Source organism: Kogia breviceps, chromosome 14, assembly GCF_026419965.1.
Source record: "Kogia breviceps isolate mKogBre1 chromosome 14, mKogBre1 haplotype 1, whole genome shotgun sequence".
In the NCBI taxonomy this organism is placed as follows: domain Eukaryota; kingdom Metazoa; phylum Chordata; class Mammalia; order Artiodactyla; family Physeteridae; genus Kogia; species Kogia breviceps.
In genome coordinates, this window is record NC_081323.1 from 67,024,310 (window position 1) to 67,037,829 (window position 13,520).

Genomic DNA, 13,520 nt, shown 5'->3' on the forward strand with positions numbered 1-13,520 from the left:
TCCACTGTATATCCTTCCCTCCTTTATCAAAGATAAGGTGACCATATGTGTGTGGGTTTATCTCTGGGCTTTCTATCCTGTTCCATTGATCTATATTTCTGTTTTTGTGCCAGTACCATACCGTCTTGATTAGCTTTGTAGTAGAGTCTGAAGTCAGGGAGCCTAATTCCTCCAGCTCCATTTTTCATTCTCAAGATTGCTTTGGCTATTCGGGGTCTTTTGTGTTTCCATACAAATTGTGAAATTTTTTGTTCTAGTTCTGTAAAAAATGCCAGTGGTAATTTGATAGGGATAGCATTGAATCTGTAGATTGCTTTGGGTAGTAGAGTCATTTTCACAATGTTGATTCTTCCAATCCAAGAACATGGTATATTTCTCCACCTATTTGTATCATCTTTAATTTCTTTCATCAGTGTCTTATAGTTTTCTGCATACAAGTCTTTTGTCTCCTTAGGTAGGTTTATTCCTAGATATTTTATTCTTTTTGTTGCAATGGTAAATGGGAGTGTTTTCTTAATTTCACTCTCAGATTTTTCATCATTAGTGTATAAGAATGCCAGAGATTTCTGTGCATTAATTTTGTATCCTGCAACTTTACCAAATTCATTGATTAGCTCTAGTAGTTTTCTGATAGCATCCTTAGGATTCTCTATGTATAGTATCATGTCATCTGCAAACAGTGACAGCTTTACTTCTTCTTTTCCTATTTGGATTCCTTTTACTTCTTTTTCTTCTCTGATTGCTGTGGCTAGAACTTCCAAAACTGTGTTGAATAAGAGTGGTGAGAGTGGGCAACCTTGTCTTGTTCCTGATCTTAGTGGAAATGGTTTCAGTTTTTCACCATTGAGAACGATGCTAGCTGTGGGTTTGTCATATATGGCCTTTATTATGTTGAGGAAAGTTCCCTGTATGCCTACTTTCTGCAGGGTTTTTATCATAAATGAGTGTTGAATTTTGTCAAAAGCTTTCTCTGCATCTATTGAGATGATCATATGGTTTTTCTCTTTCAGTTTGTTGATATGGTGTATCACGTTGATTGATTTGCGTATATTGAAGAATCCTTGCATTCCTGGAATAAACCCCACTTGATCATGGTGTATGATCCTTTTAATGTGCTGTTGGATTCTGTTTGCTAATATTTTGTTGAGGATTTTTGCATCTATGTTCATCAGTGATATTGGCCTGTAGTTTTCTTTCTTTGTGACGTCTTTGTCTGGTTTTGGTATCAGGGTGATGTTGGCCTCATAGAATGAGTTTGGGAGTGTTCCTCCCTCTGCTATCTTTTGGAAGAGTTTGAGAAGGATAGGTGTTAGCTCTTCTCTAAATGTTTGATAGAATTCGCCTGTGAAGCCATCTGGTCCTGGGCTTTTGTTTGTTGGAAGATTTTTAATCACAGTTTCAATTTCAGTGCTTGTGATTGGTCTGTTCATATTTTCTATTTCTTCCTGGTTCAGTCTCGGCAGCTTGTGCATTTCTAAGAATTTGTCCATTTCTTCCAGGTTGTCCATTTTATTGCCATACAGTTGCTTGTAGTAATCTCTAATAATCTTTTGTATTTCTGCAGTGTCAGTTGTTACATCTCCTTTTTCATTTCTAATTCTATTGATTTGAGTCTTCTCCCTTTTATTCTTGATGAGTCTGGCTAATGGTTTATCAATTTTATTTATCTTCTCAAAGAACCAGCTTTTAGTTTTATTGATCTTTGCTATTGTTTCCTTCACTTCTTTTTCATTTATTTCTGATCTGATCTTTATGATTTCTTTCCTTCTGCTAAATTTGGGGTTTTTTTGTTCTTCTTTCTCTAATTGCTTTAAGTGTAAAGTTAGGTTGTTTATTCGAGATGTTTCCTGTTTCTTAAGGTATGATTGTATTGCTATAAACTTCCCTCTTAGAACTGCTTTTGCTGTATCCCATAGGTTTTGGGTCGTTGTGTCTCCATTGTCATTTGTTTCTAAGTATTTTTTGATTTCCTCTTTGATTTCTTCAGTGATCACTTCGTTATTAAGTAGTGTATTGTTTAGCCTCCATGTGTTTGTATTTTTTACAGATCTTTTCCTGTAATTGATATCTAGTCTCATAGCATTGTGGTCGGAAAAGATACTTGATACGATTTCAATCTTCTTAAATTTGCCAAGGCTAGATTTGTGACCCAATATATGATCGATCCTGGAGAATGTTCCATGAGCACTTGAGAAAAATGTGTATTCTGTTGTTTTTGGATGGCATGTCCTATAAATATCAATTAAGTCCATCTTGTGTAATGTATCATTTAAAGCTTGTGTTTCCTTATTTATTTTCATTTTGGATGATCTGTCCATTGGTGAAAGTGGGGTGTTAAAGTCCCCTACTATAATTGTGTTACTGTCAATTTCCCCTTTTAAGGCTGTTAGTATTTGCCTTATGTATTGAGGTGCTCCTATGTTGGGTGCATAAATATTTACAATTGTTATATTTTCTTCATGGATCGATCCCTTGATCATTATGTAGTGTCCTTCTTTGTCTCTTGTAATAGACTTTATTTTAAAGTCTATTTTGTCTGATATGAGAATTGCTACTCCAGCTTTCTTCTGATTTCCATTTGCATGGAATATCTTTTTCCATCCCCTTACTTTCAGTCTGTATGTGTCCCTAGGTTTGAAGTGGGTCTCTTGTAGACAGCATATATATGGGTCTTGTTTTTGTATCCATTCAGCCAGTCTGTGTCTTTTGGTGGGAGCATTTAATCCATTTACATTTAAGGTAATCATTGATATGTATGTTCCTATTACCATTTACTTAATTGTTTCGGGTTGTTCTTGTAGGTCTTTTCCTTCTCTTGTGTTTCTTGCCTAGAGAAGTTCCTTTAGGATTTGTTGTAGAGCTGGTTTGGTGGTGCTGAACTCTCTCAGCTTTTGCTTGTCTGTAAAGGTTTTAATTTCTCCATCAAATCTGAATGAGATCCTTGCTGGGTAGAGTAATCTTGGTTGTAGGTTTTTTTCCCTCATCACTTTAAATATGTCCTGCCACTCCCTTCTGGCTTGCAGAGTTTCTGCTGAAAGATCAGATGTTAACCTTATGGGGATTCCCTTGTGTGTTATTTGTTGTTTTTCCCTTGCTGCTTTTTTTTTTTTTTTTTTTTTTTTTTTTTTTTTGCGGTATGCAGGCCTCTCACTGTTGTGGCCTCTCCCGTTGCGGAGCACAGGCTCCGGACGCACAGGCCCAGCGGCCATGGTTCACGGGCTTAGTCGCTCCGCGGCATGTGGGATCTTCCCGGACCAGGGCACGAACCCGTGTCTCCTGCATCGGCAGGCGGATTCTCAACCACTGCGCCACCAGGGAAGCCCCCTTGCTGCTTTTAATATGTTTTCTTTGTATTTAATTTTTGACAGTTTGATTAATATGTGTCTTGGCGTGCTTCTCTTTGGGTTTATCCTGTATGGGACTCTCTGTGCTTCCTGGACTTGATTGACTATTTCCTTTCCTATATTAGGGAAGTTTTCAACTGTAATCTCTTCAAATATTTTCTCAGTCCCTTTCTTTTTCTCTTCTTCTTCTGGGACCCCTATAATTCGAATGTTGGTGCGTTTAATGTTGTCCCAGAGGTCTCTGAGACTGTCCTCAGTTCTTTTCATTCTTTTTTCTTTCTTCTGCTCTGCATTAGTTATTTCCACTATTTTATCTTCCAGGTCACTTATCCGTCCTTCTGCCTCAGTTATTCTGCTATTGATCCCATCTAGAGTATTTTTCATTTCATTTATTGTGTTGCTCATCGTTGCTTGCTTCCTCTTTATTTCTTCTAGGTCCTTGTTAACTGTTTCTTGCAATTTGTCTATTCTATTTCCAAGATTTTGAATTATCTTTACTATCATTATTCTGAATTCTTTTTCAGGTAGACTGCCTATTTCCTCTTCATTTGTTAGGTCTGGTGTCTTTTCATCTTGCTCCTTCATCTGCTGTGTGTTTTTCTGTCTTCTCATTTCGCTTATCTTACTGTGTTTGGGTCTCCTTTTTGCACGCTGCAGGTTTGTAGTTCCCGTTGTTTTTGGTGGCTGTCCCCAGTGGCTAAGTTTGGTTCAGTGGGTTGAGTAGGTTCCCTGGTTGGGGGTCTAGTGCCTCTGTTCTGGTGAATGAGGCCTGGATCTTGTCTTTCTGGTGGGCAGGTCCACGTCTGGTGGTGTGTTTAGGGATGTTGGTAGCCTTATTATGATTTTAGGCAGCCTCTCTGCTAATGGATGGGGCTGTAGACCTCTCTCGCTCTTTGTTGGGAATAGGGTGTCCAGCACTGTTCGTTGCTGGTCCTTGAGTGAAGCTGGGTCTTGGTGTTGAGATGGAGATCTCTGGGAGATTTTCGCCGTCTGATATTACGTGGAGCTGGGAGGTCTCTTGTGGACTAGTGTCTTGAGGTTGGTTCTCCCACCTCAGAGACACAGGCCTGGTGCCTGGCTGGGGCGCCAAGAGCCTTTAATCCACACGGCTCAAAATAAAAGGGAGAAAAAATAGAAAGGAAAGAAAAGGGAGGAAGGAAGGAAGGAGGGAGGGAGGGAAGGAAGGAAGAAAGGAAGGAAGAAATGAAGGAAGGACGAAAGCAAGAAAGGAAGGAAGGAAGGTGGAGAGGAGGAAAGGGAGGAAGGAAGAGAGGAAGGGAGGAAGGAAGGGAGGAGAGAAGGGGGGAAGGAAGAAGGGAGGGAAGGAGGGAAGAAAGGAAGGAAGAAAGGAAGAAAGAAAGGGAGAAGACAAAGTAGAATAAAGTATAGTTATTAAAATAAAAATAATTATTAAGAAGAAAATTTTATATTAAAAAAAAAAAACAGAAAAACGGGTCGGTCTAACCCTAGGACAAATGGTGAAAGCAAAGCTATACAGACAAAATCTCACACAGCAGCACACACATACACACTCACAAAAAGAAAAAAAGGGGAAAATAATAGTATATCTTGCTCCCAAAGTCCACCTCCTCAACTTGGGATGATTAGTTGTCTATTCAGGTTTTCCACAGATGCAGGGCATTTCAAGTTGATTGTGGAGCTTTAATCCGCCGCTTCTGAGGCTGCTGGGAGAGACCTCCCTCTCTCCTCTCTGTTCGCACAGCTCCTGGGGTTCAGCTTTGGACTTGGTCCCGCCTCTGCTTGTAGGTCGTCCGAGGGCCTCTGCCCTTTGTTCAGACAGGACGGGGTTAAAGGAGCAGCTGATTGGGGGGCTCCGGCTCACTCAGGCTGGGGGGAGGGAGTGGCACGGGGGCGGGGCGAGTCCGCGGCGGCAGAAGCCGGCGTGACGCTGCACCGGCCCGAGGCGCACCGCGCGTTCTCCCGGGGAAGCTGTCCCTGGATCCCGGGACCCCGGCAGTGGCGGGCTGCACAGGCTCCCGGAAGGGCCGGTGTGGAGAGTGACCTGTGCTCACACACAGGCCTCTCGGTGGTGGCAGCAGCAACCTTAGCGTCCCACACCCGTCTCTACTGTCTGTGCCGACAGCCGCGGCTCGCGCCCGTTTCTGGAGCTCCTTTACGCGGTGCTCTTAATCCCCTCTCCTCGCGCCCGAGGAAGCAAAGAGGGAAGAAAAAGTCTCTTGTCTCTTCGGTGGCTCCGCGCCCGTTTCTGGGGCTCCTTTAAGCGGCGCGCTTAATCCCCTCTCCTCGCGCCCAGGAAGCAAAGAGGGAAGAAAAGGTCTCTTGCCTCTTCGGCAGCTGCGGACTTCAACCGGACTCCCTCCCGGCCAGCCGTGGCGCACTAGCCCCTTCAGGCTGTTTTCACTCTGCCAACTCCAGACCTTTCCCTGGGATCCGACCGAGGCTCAGTTCCCAGCCCCGCCCGCCGCGGCGGGTGAGCAGACAAGCCTCTCGGGCTGGTAAGTGCTGATCGGCACCGATCCTCCGCGGGAATCTCTCCGCTTTGCCCTCCGCACCCTGTGGCCGAGCTGTTCTCCGCAGCTCCGGAGCTTCCCGCTCCGCCACCCGCAGTCTCCGCCCGCGAAGGGGCCTCTAGTGTGTGGGAATCTTTCCTCCTTCACGGCTCCCTCCCACTGGTGTATGTCCCGTCCCTATTCTTTGTCTCTGTTTATTCTTTTTTCTTTTGCCCTACCCAGGTACGTGGGGGAGTTTCTTGCCTTTTGGGAGGTCTGAGGTCTTCTGCCAGCGTTCGGTGGGTGTTCTATAGGAGAAGTTCCACGTGTAGATGTATTTCTGATGTATCTGTCGGGAGGAAGGTGATCTCCGCGTCTTACTCTTCCGCCATCTTTAAGCCGTCTCCGCCTCTGCTGTTATTTCATGATCTTGCTGTAGCCTGAGTTTCATAGTTATAATTTTAAAAGCACAGGAGATTGTTACAGTTGGCCTTTCCACCATCGTGGTTTTCTGTACTTGGGTTTATCGTAGAAAGATGGCGGATGACGCTTCTCCTAGGGTCACACATCCCGTGGCAGATCCATGTGCCCAGAACCATCTGCTTTTAAAATGAAAACTTCTGTGTCCTGGGCATCCCCTCGGTCCTGGGCACCCTGGGGCAGATGGCCACTCTCCATATGCCTTTGGTGGCCCAGTTGCTTTAGGAGGAATACGGACAAGGCGTCATTATTGCTTTTCACGTGTCACAGGAGAAAACATAGAAACGGTGCGTCAGGATGGAATATTATTTAGCCTTATAAAGGATAGAAATTCTGACCCATGCCACCACATGGAGGAACCTTGAGGACATTGTGCCATGTGAAAGAAGCCAGTCAGAAAAAGATAAATACTGTATGATCCCACTTATATGAGGTCCCTAGAGTTTGACTACTCTGAATATTCACAGAGACGGAAAGTAGAAGGATGGTTGCGGGGGGCAGGGGAAGTGGGGAGTTGTTGTGTAACGGATTCAGAGTTTCAGTTTTGCAAGGTGCAGAGAGTTCTGGAGATGGATGGTGGTGATGGTTGCACAACAATATGAATGTTCTTAATACAACTAAACTGTACACTTAAGATGGTTAAGATGGCAAATTTTATGTGTATTTTGCCACCATTTAAAATTTGAAAAATAGAAGGGTACATCAGCTCCCACAAATATTGTTGCATAGGGTAATGCAAAGGTGGTACTTAAATTGACCATATAGAGGAAATAACTGTACAGATGATACACTAGTGGAAGAAGTTGGGGAAATACTGTAGTATATTCTGAGCTCAGATTGAAGGTGCCTCAATGCTCAGCTTGCCCGATCCCACGGGCCTCCATCCACTGCCTCACACACACTTCTGCTCCACACATGGCGTACCCACTGCATCCAGGAGGGCTAAATCCGGTGCCATCTGGGGTCTGGGCATACCTGGCTGCATCAGGGGTTTGAAATCCTGACATTCACAGAACTCTGTGCTGAACTTTGCCTTAGCACCGTCAGCCTCGCCATCAGCCGTGAACACCTCTGGCAGCATATTAGCATCCTGTATCAGGGAAGCGGTACCAGGGTGGGCAGGAGGGACCCAGAGGAGGGCAGCTGGCTCTGCGATGGGCTCCTTCCAGGTGCGACGGAGCAGGACCCATCCGCTCCTTGCCCTGGCACTCGCTGCCTGCAGACAGGCTGGGCTGTGACGGGACTTCTGGGGACCCGAGGACCTAAGAGCTATCCCCCTTCCTCCTGGGTGTCTTCATGCCCAGAGCTAAATGCGTATCTGACACACACAGAGACGGCAGTGTGGTGGTCCTCTGGGGGCCAGTTCGTAACTGTGATGCCAGGTGGGAGACTGTAGACAGGTTTCCTTCTGTGGGGCGTCTCCCAAACCGTGCTCTGCAGAAAACTCGTGGGTATGAAGCACAGAGACCTTTCCAAGTTCAAATCAGGTTGGGTCTTTATACTGCTGTCCTCAGTTCAAAATGTCTTAAGCTTCTGACGCTCACGATGGCAATAATAATACCATTAAACAGCAGTTAACCTTTATCAAGGGCTTGCTGTGGGCTGGGTGCTACCGCATGGGTCTTACATGCATTATTTTATTTAATACTCCCAACACCTGAGGCTTATTGAGATGAAAGTAACCTGCCTGAAGTCTGGGCTCTCCGGAAGAGACCGTGGGGAGAAGATGAAGAGGAAGAGAATTAACTACCAATATTCATGCTGGGCTTGAAGCAGCACTTCCTAAACTTTAAAGGGCACGCACATGCCCTGGGAGTCTTGTTAAAAGGCAAATTTTAACTCAGTATGTCTTGGGTGGAGCCTGAGGTAGGACATGGCTAATAGCAGTGGGCTAATGCTGCTGGTGCCGAGACCAGGCTCTGAATAAGGAGGCAGTGGAACACATGTGTGTTCTCTCTTGTACCTGGGAGGGAATTCGTTCATTCATTCATTCATTCATCCATGCATTCATTTGTAGAAGCCATCTAGTAGCAAAGAACGCGAGCTTTGCATTTGGAACCAGGTTCCTAGTTCTGCACTGTTCACTAAATGGGTGTTTTCTCTGAGTCTCAGTTGCCCATCTGTAAAATGGGAATGAAGCTCGCATTTTAGAGACTCTTTGTGATTATTAAATGCAATAAATGGTAGCAAAAGTCTGCCCTGGGGCCGCAGTGATGGGTCCCAGAGGCCCCACCATGAATCGGAGGAACTGGCATAGACGTGTCTTCTGATAATTTCCACAAAGGGTGGAAGGAAATTGCGGAGGAGACAGACACAAGTGATGAGCTGTGGAATTCACTCGGCAAATGACTCCACCAGAAAGGAGTGAGAAATGCGTGTGAGGGGGAGAGAGCGGGAGAGAGCAGGGAACTGGGTAAAACGACAACAGATCGCAAGCTGTTAATTATCCAGAGGGAACTAAATATTATGTAGGCAATTACCAACAGGCGTCAGAAAGCCCCGTAGGGAAACCTGGTCCTCAACCGAATTCTGTCTCCCCCTGCAGAAGGGCTGGGGGACAGGTTTTAGCTCCCGGGGGAAGGTTCTTCACCCAGGGAGGGGGAGGCAGGGTCCCCTCTGTGTCCAGCCCAGCCAGGACCCAGCGCTGTGCTTTGAAAATCGGCTTTACCCACAAGCTCTGGGCCTGGAATCCGCAGCCCCTTCCCCGTCCACGCTCCCTCCCCTCAGATGTCATCTTTTGAGACGATTTCATGTGGAAGCATCGCTAAGTAAATTCGCTAAATGCCTATTCATTCCCGTCAGATGGGGACGCAGTGAAGCGGTAAATGTGACAATGGCCCCAGCTCGGGGCCCTGAAAAGCTCTTTCTGAGGCTGCTAAATGGAGCCTCAGCCGCTGACCCTGGGAGGCCTGAGGCTTCGTGAGAGGGGGCCCAGGAGCCCCGGCCCGGCCCCTTCAATCCTGCCACTGAGGCGGCTCAGAGGCCCCTCTTTATTATTCCTGCTGCCAGGGACCCATTCAGAGGTTAACTTGTCCCTGTATTCATCAGGACAATAATGAACTGTCGCAGAGAGTAGAGAGGGGGTTGGTAAACAGGAACTGCTAAGACGCCGGAGATGGAACGGGCCTCTGTGGTTTGGAAAGAGAGATTGCTCTCATTTCCTTTGCAGGCTGGTTTAGTTTCCACCTCTCCAGCAACTTCAAGAGGCCCTCAGCCCACAGCAACCCGTAACTGGGAGGGAAGCACGCGTGGGCTCTACCTCGCCTGTTTGCGGAGATGCTCCACGTGCGCACGGACAAGTGGACTTGGCCTTTTGCCTGCGTCCCTGGGATTCGCCTCTGCGCGCATCCGCAGGGCTAAGCTTTCTGCCTTTGTGCCTGGGCGGATTTACCTTGCTGTAGGCACACGGGGTTTTTCTGGCATCTGCAGCCACTAGAACGGCAGGTTTTGAAGTGGTGTTGATTTCTGTAAACTAGTATGGGATGTCGGCAGTGCTCGTTTCCACTGCAGCATCTGTTCACTTCTCTGTCCCCCTCCGCTGAAATTATGAGTTGGTCAACAATAGTCGTCCAGCCAGAGAGCAGGGGCTTGGAGCGGCGCGACTGCAGGTGATGCAGGGAACTGAAGGAGGGGGTGAGGGGTGAGGGCGGCCCTGACACAGTGGTGGGAGGCCAAGAGCAGAGCAGCTCTCATTTATTGTGCACCTACTGTATGCCCTTTAAGTCCACCCAGTTATCCATCAGTATGTATACCTACTGTGTGCAGGGCAGCCAGGTGAAGGCCGCCACTCAGGTTGAATGACTTACCGTAGGACACACGGATGGGTCTGCTTCTAGAGCACAGGCATCGCTTTCTTAGGCACCCACCTGCCCCCCAAAGTCTAGGCTCCTTTCTCTTCCCAGAGATGCGCCTTTACCCCGTTTCTCCCAATTTGAAACAATGGTTAACCCTTTCCTTCTAAGTAAAAATCCCGGAGCAGATAAGCCAGATGATAAAGGAGCTGTCACTTCAGCACCATTTACCTGTTTGGGTTTATTCAGCGTAAGAGGCAACTGCGTTTCTGGCAGATGGAGACCCCGTGTGACTGCCTTTTAAAATACTGTCACAGCTGTATGCACAAGCTGATTAGCTGTGACTACACTGCTAGTGCTGAGATTGATGGCGATAAATCTGGGATAACAATGCCGGGAACAATGTCACCCGTTTGCATCGCACTTCATATTTCTTAAAGCTCTCTCAGTCAGCCTGGGGGTTATGGATTCATTCAATCATTGACTCATTCACTCCTCAAAACGCATTTGAAGGAGTCAGTTTAAATTCATCTCACCTTGAGTCATCCATTCATCCAACAAACATTAATGTACCTCCTACTATGTGCCAGTGATGAGTGAGTTTCATTGGTTCTGTCCTCACGGAGCTTACATCCTAATGTAAGCAAATATAGCTCTTTCAGATGGTGATGAGCTCATGTTGTAAATACAGTGATGTGACGGGGGGTGGGGGAGGCAGGTGCTACTTTAGGTTGGGCAACAACAACAAAAAAAAGCCTCTCTGAAGAGGTGACATATGAAAGGAGACCTGGATGACAAGAGCAGACATGGAAAGATATGGGGTGGAATTTCCCAGGCACAGCAAGTGCAAAGGTCCTGAGGTTACTTTATATCTGGCATTGACGTATTCACTGATGCCTTACTGTTTGCCAAGCCAAGTTGGGCACTGGAGATTCCAAAACAAATAAGGTACTATGCTTATTCTCAAGGAGTTCACAGCATATGGAGTATGTAAGAGACAAACAGTCCATTTTAGCATACTGTGGTAAGCTCAGTGATGGTGACACATGAAAGAAGATGCTTTACCTACCTGCATGGTGTGAAAGGAGGGGACCTGGTTTCTGTGACAAAGAAGGGAGCCAGGACACAAAGTCTCCATGATTTCTGGAGGACCCTGATTTTCCTCTCGGTTTGCTTCCACAGGACAAATGACCAGCTGGTGGCATTTCTCTCCCGATACCGAGATATGAATTTCTTGAAGTCACACGGCCGGGACAATGCAAGGTAGTATATCCTCCCCCTACCCTTGTGCAAAAGGGAAATGAAAATCTGAGTGATCATTTGGGGGCTTCCTTCTAGGCTGGTTTGATGCAGCCAGAGAAAAGTTGAAGATGGGAGAGAGGCGTGGCGTGGATGGGCCTTGGCCCTTTCTTCGTAGCATCTGAAATGGTGTCTCCTGCCAGCCAGGGACAGAGATAACAGTGAATGCGTCTCATCATGTCATAGTCCTTTACACCTATTCCCCCAAGCCCTTTCATGAGTCCATTATCACATTATGGCTGTCCTTCAAGGAAACTAGGGTAGTCGTTTTAATACCCAATTTATTGGTAGGAAGACTTAAGGCCCATAGTTTAAGTAAATGATGTCCCCAGATCATTCATTCGGTCAGCCAGTCATTCAACAAATATTCACTTAGTGCCAAGCATGTGCCAGGCACCCTTCTAGAGGTGAAGAAGACAAAACCCTCACTCTCCTGGAATTTACCTTCTAGCAGGAAAGAGTATCACACCAGCATGGAGTTGAACTCACGTATCCCGACTCCCAGGGCTGTGCCCTCACCATTGCCTCACTCTTGCTGCCTAAGATGTTGGCAGGGATTTGAGGCACCAGAAGCCCAGCCTGGATCTGTTTGCCTCTCTCACTTACACTGAGCAAAGCCTGACAGCATCGCTACAGTCCCGCTTTGAGCTCAGTCTAAATCTCCGCGGCCAGAGATCCGCTAGAAGGGACACAGTCTTGAGCATCCTCTGTAGGAGAGACCACAGGATCCGCTCCACCGTCTGGACATAAAACAGTGCCCAGGATCTCTCTGCCAGATTAGAGCCTTTTCCTAGCGTTGCATTCAGAGCTTAATCTGGCAGCTCACAGGATACCTTTAGCGTGTTAATGTGTTTTGTTTGGCCTTCGTGCTGGTTTTGTTTTGTTTAATTCAGGTGCTTCATTTGAAAGTTAATAGCCCCATTTAAAAATAGCAATATTTCCCAGGGAAACCCAGATTTCCAGCTCATCTTAAAAGAGCCAAAGGTCCAGTAAATCTGTGCTTGAATTTTCTCATGGAAGTTATGATCTGGATCTTAGACAAAGCCCAAGTTCTACAGGTTGCTGCAGTCCTTGCTGCCCTCTCCCCTACCTCACCCTGTTGGCATTTCAGTTTGCCGTCTCTGCTGTAGGTGTTCTCTGCCACTGCCGATGGAGGTGTCATTTTAGCTGTTTCTGTGATCCACTTTACCCACATGTCCACAGAAGGGAGGGACGGAAGCAAGCAGCGAGCTCCATTTCCTGAGCTTTCAGGAAGTAACCCCAGAATCCTTGGGTTGTATCATTTTCCTTAATTTTAACTTTGATTGCATCCAGCTGTCTATTTCTAGATTGGGCCTATCCTACTGGCAGCCTGCATTCTTTACACTTAAAAGGAGCCCCCAGACTTGAAGATGCTCTGTAAATTAGCACAGATTAATATAGCATGTTCTGGCCACTACACTGGAGAGGCCTGGTGGATAAAGAAGAATTGTAGACCTATAGTGGACTGTGTTCCTACTAAGTGCATATCGCCCTGCTGGGCCCTTTTCACACGGGATCCAACTTTATTCTTACAGTCACTCAATGTAAAAATATGTATTATTATCTCCATTTGTCAGAAGAAAGGGGAGCTTTGGGAGCCCAAATGATTTTCCCAAAGTCACACAGCTGGTAAGTGCTAGAGTTTGAACGCAGTTCTCTGGCCCCAAAGCCCATGGAAGCAGGGTGGAGCTGAACAAGTTTCCATGGAGGTGGTAATTTACCAGAACTAGACCAGGTATTGGTATCCCCACCCTTAGGTAGAGAATGAAGATGCTTCTTCACTTCCAGGTAACTTACAATACATGTTTTGTGCAAAGTCATATCGTTAGAAAGGAATCCACTGTAAGTTGATAGACTTGTGTCTGAATTACATCCACCCTAGTACTGTTGTTCCAGCCTACTCAGTATTTATTCTCTATCTACTATTTCCAGGCCCTGTGCTAGGAACTGGCTACAACACAGAGGTTAAAACCTCATGAGTTTTTGAGGTCATACCTCCTGGGTTGAAGTTCTGATCCACCACGTCCTGTCTGTGTTTCACTGGACTGGTGACTTAACCTCTCTGAGCCGGTTCCCTTATCTGTACAATGGAAACATTAATGGACTTATACGCA

The 13,520-nt window shown here is 46.3% G+C and overlaps 1 protein-coding gene across 1 annotated transcript in view; it reads left to right on the top strand.

Annotated features, from left to right (window-relative positions):
• XYLT1 (xylosyltransferase 1) overlaps positions 1 to 13,520 on the top strand; it is a 325,897-nt gene that overhangs the window by 255,658 nt on the left and 56,719 nt on the right. The window contains exon 6 of the mRNA XM_059038015.2: positions 11,269 to 11,349. Within this exon, the coding sequence (XP_058893998.1) occupies positions 11,269 to 11,349 (81 nt within the window). The remainder of the gene's footprint in view (positions 1 to 11,268; positions 11,350 to 13,520) is intronic.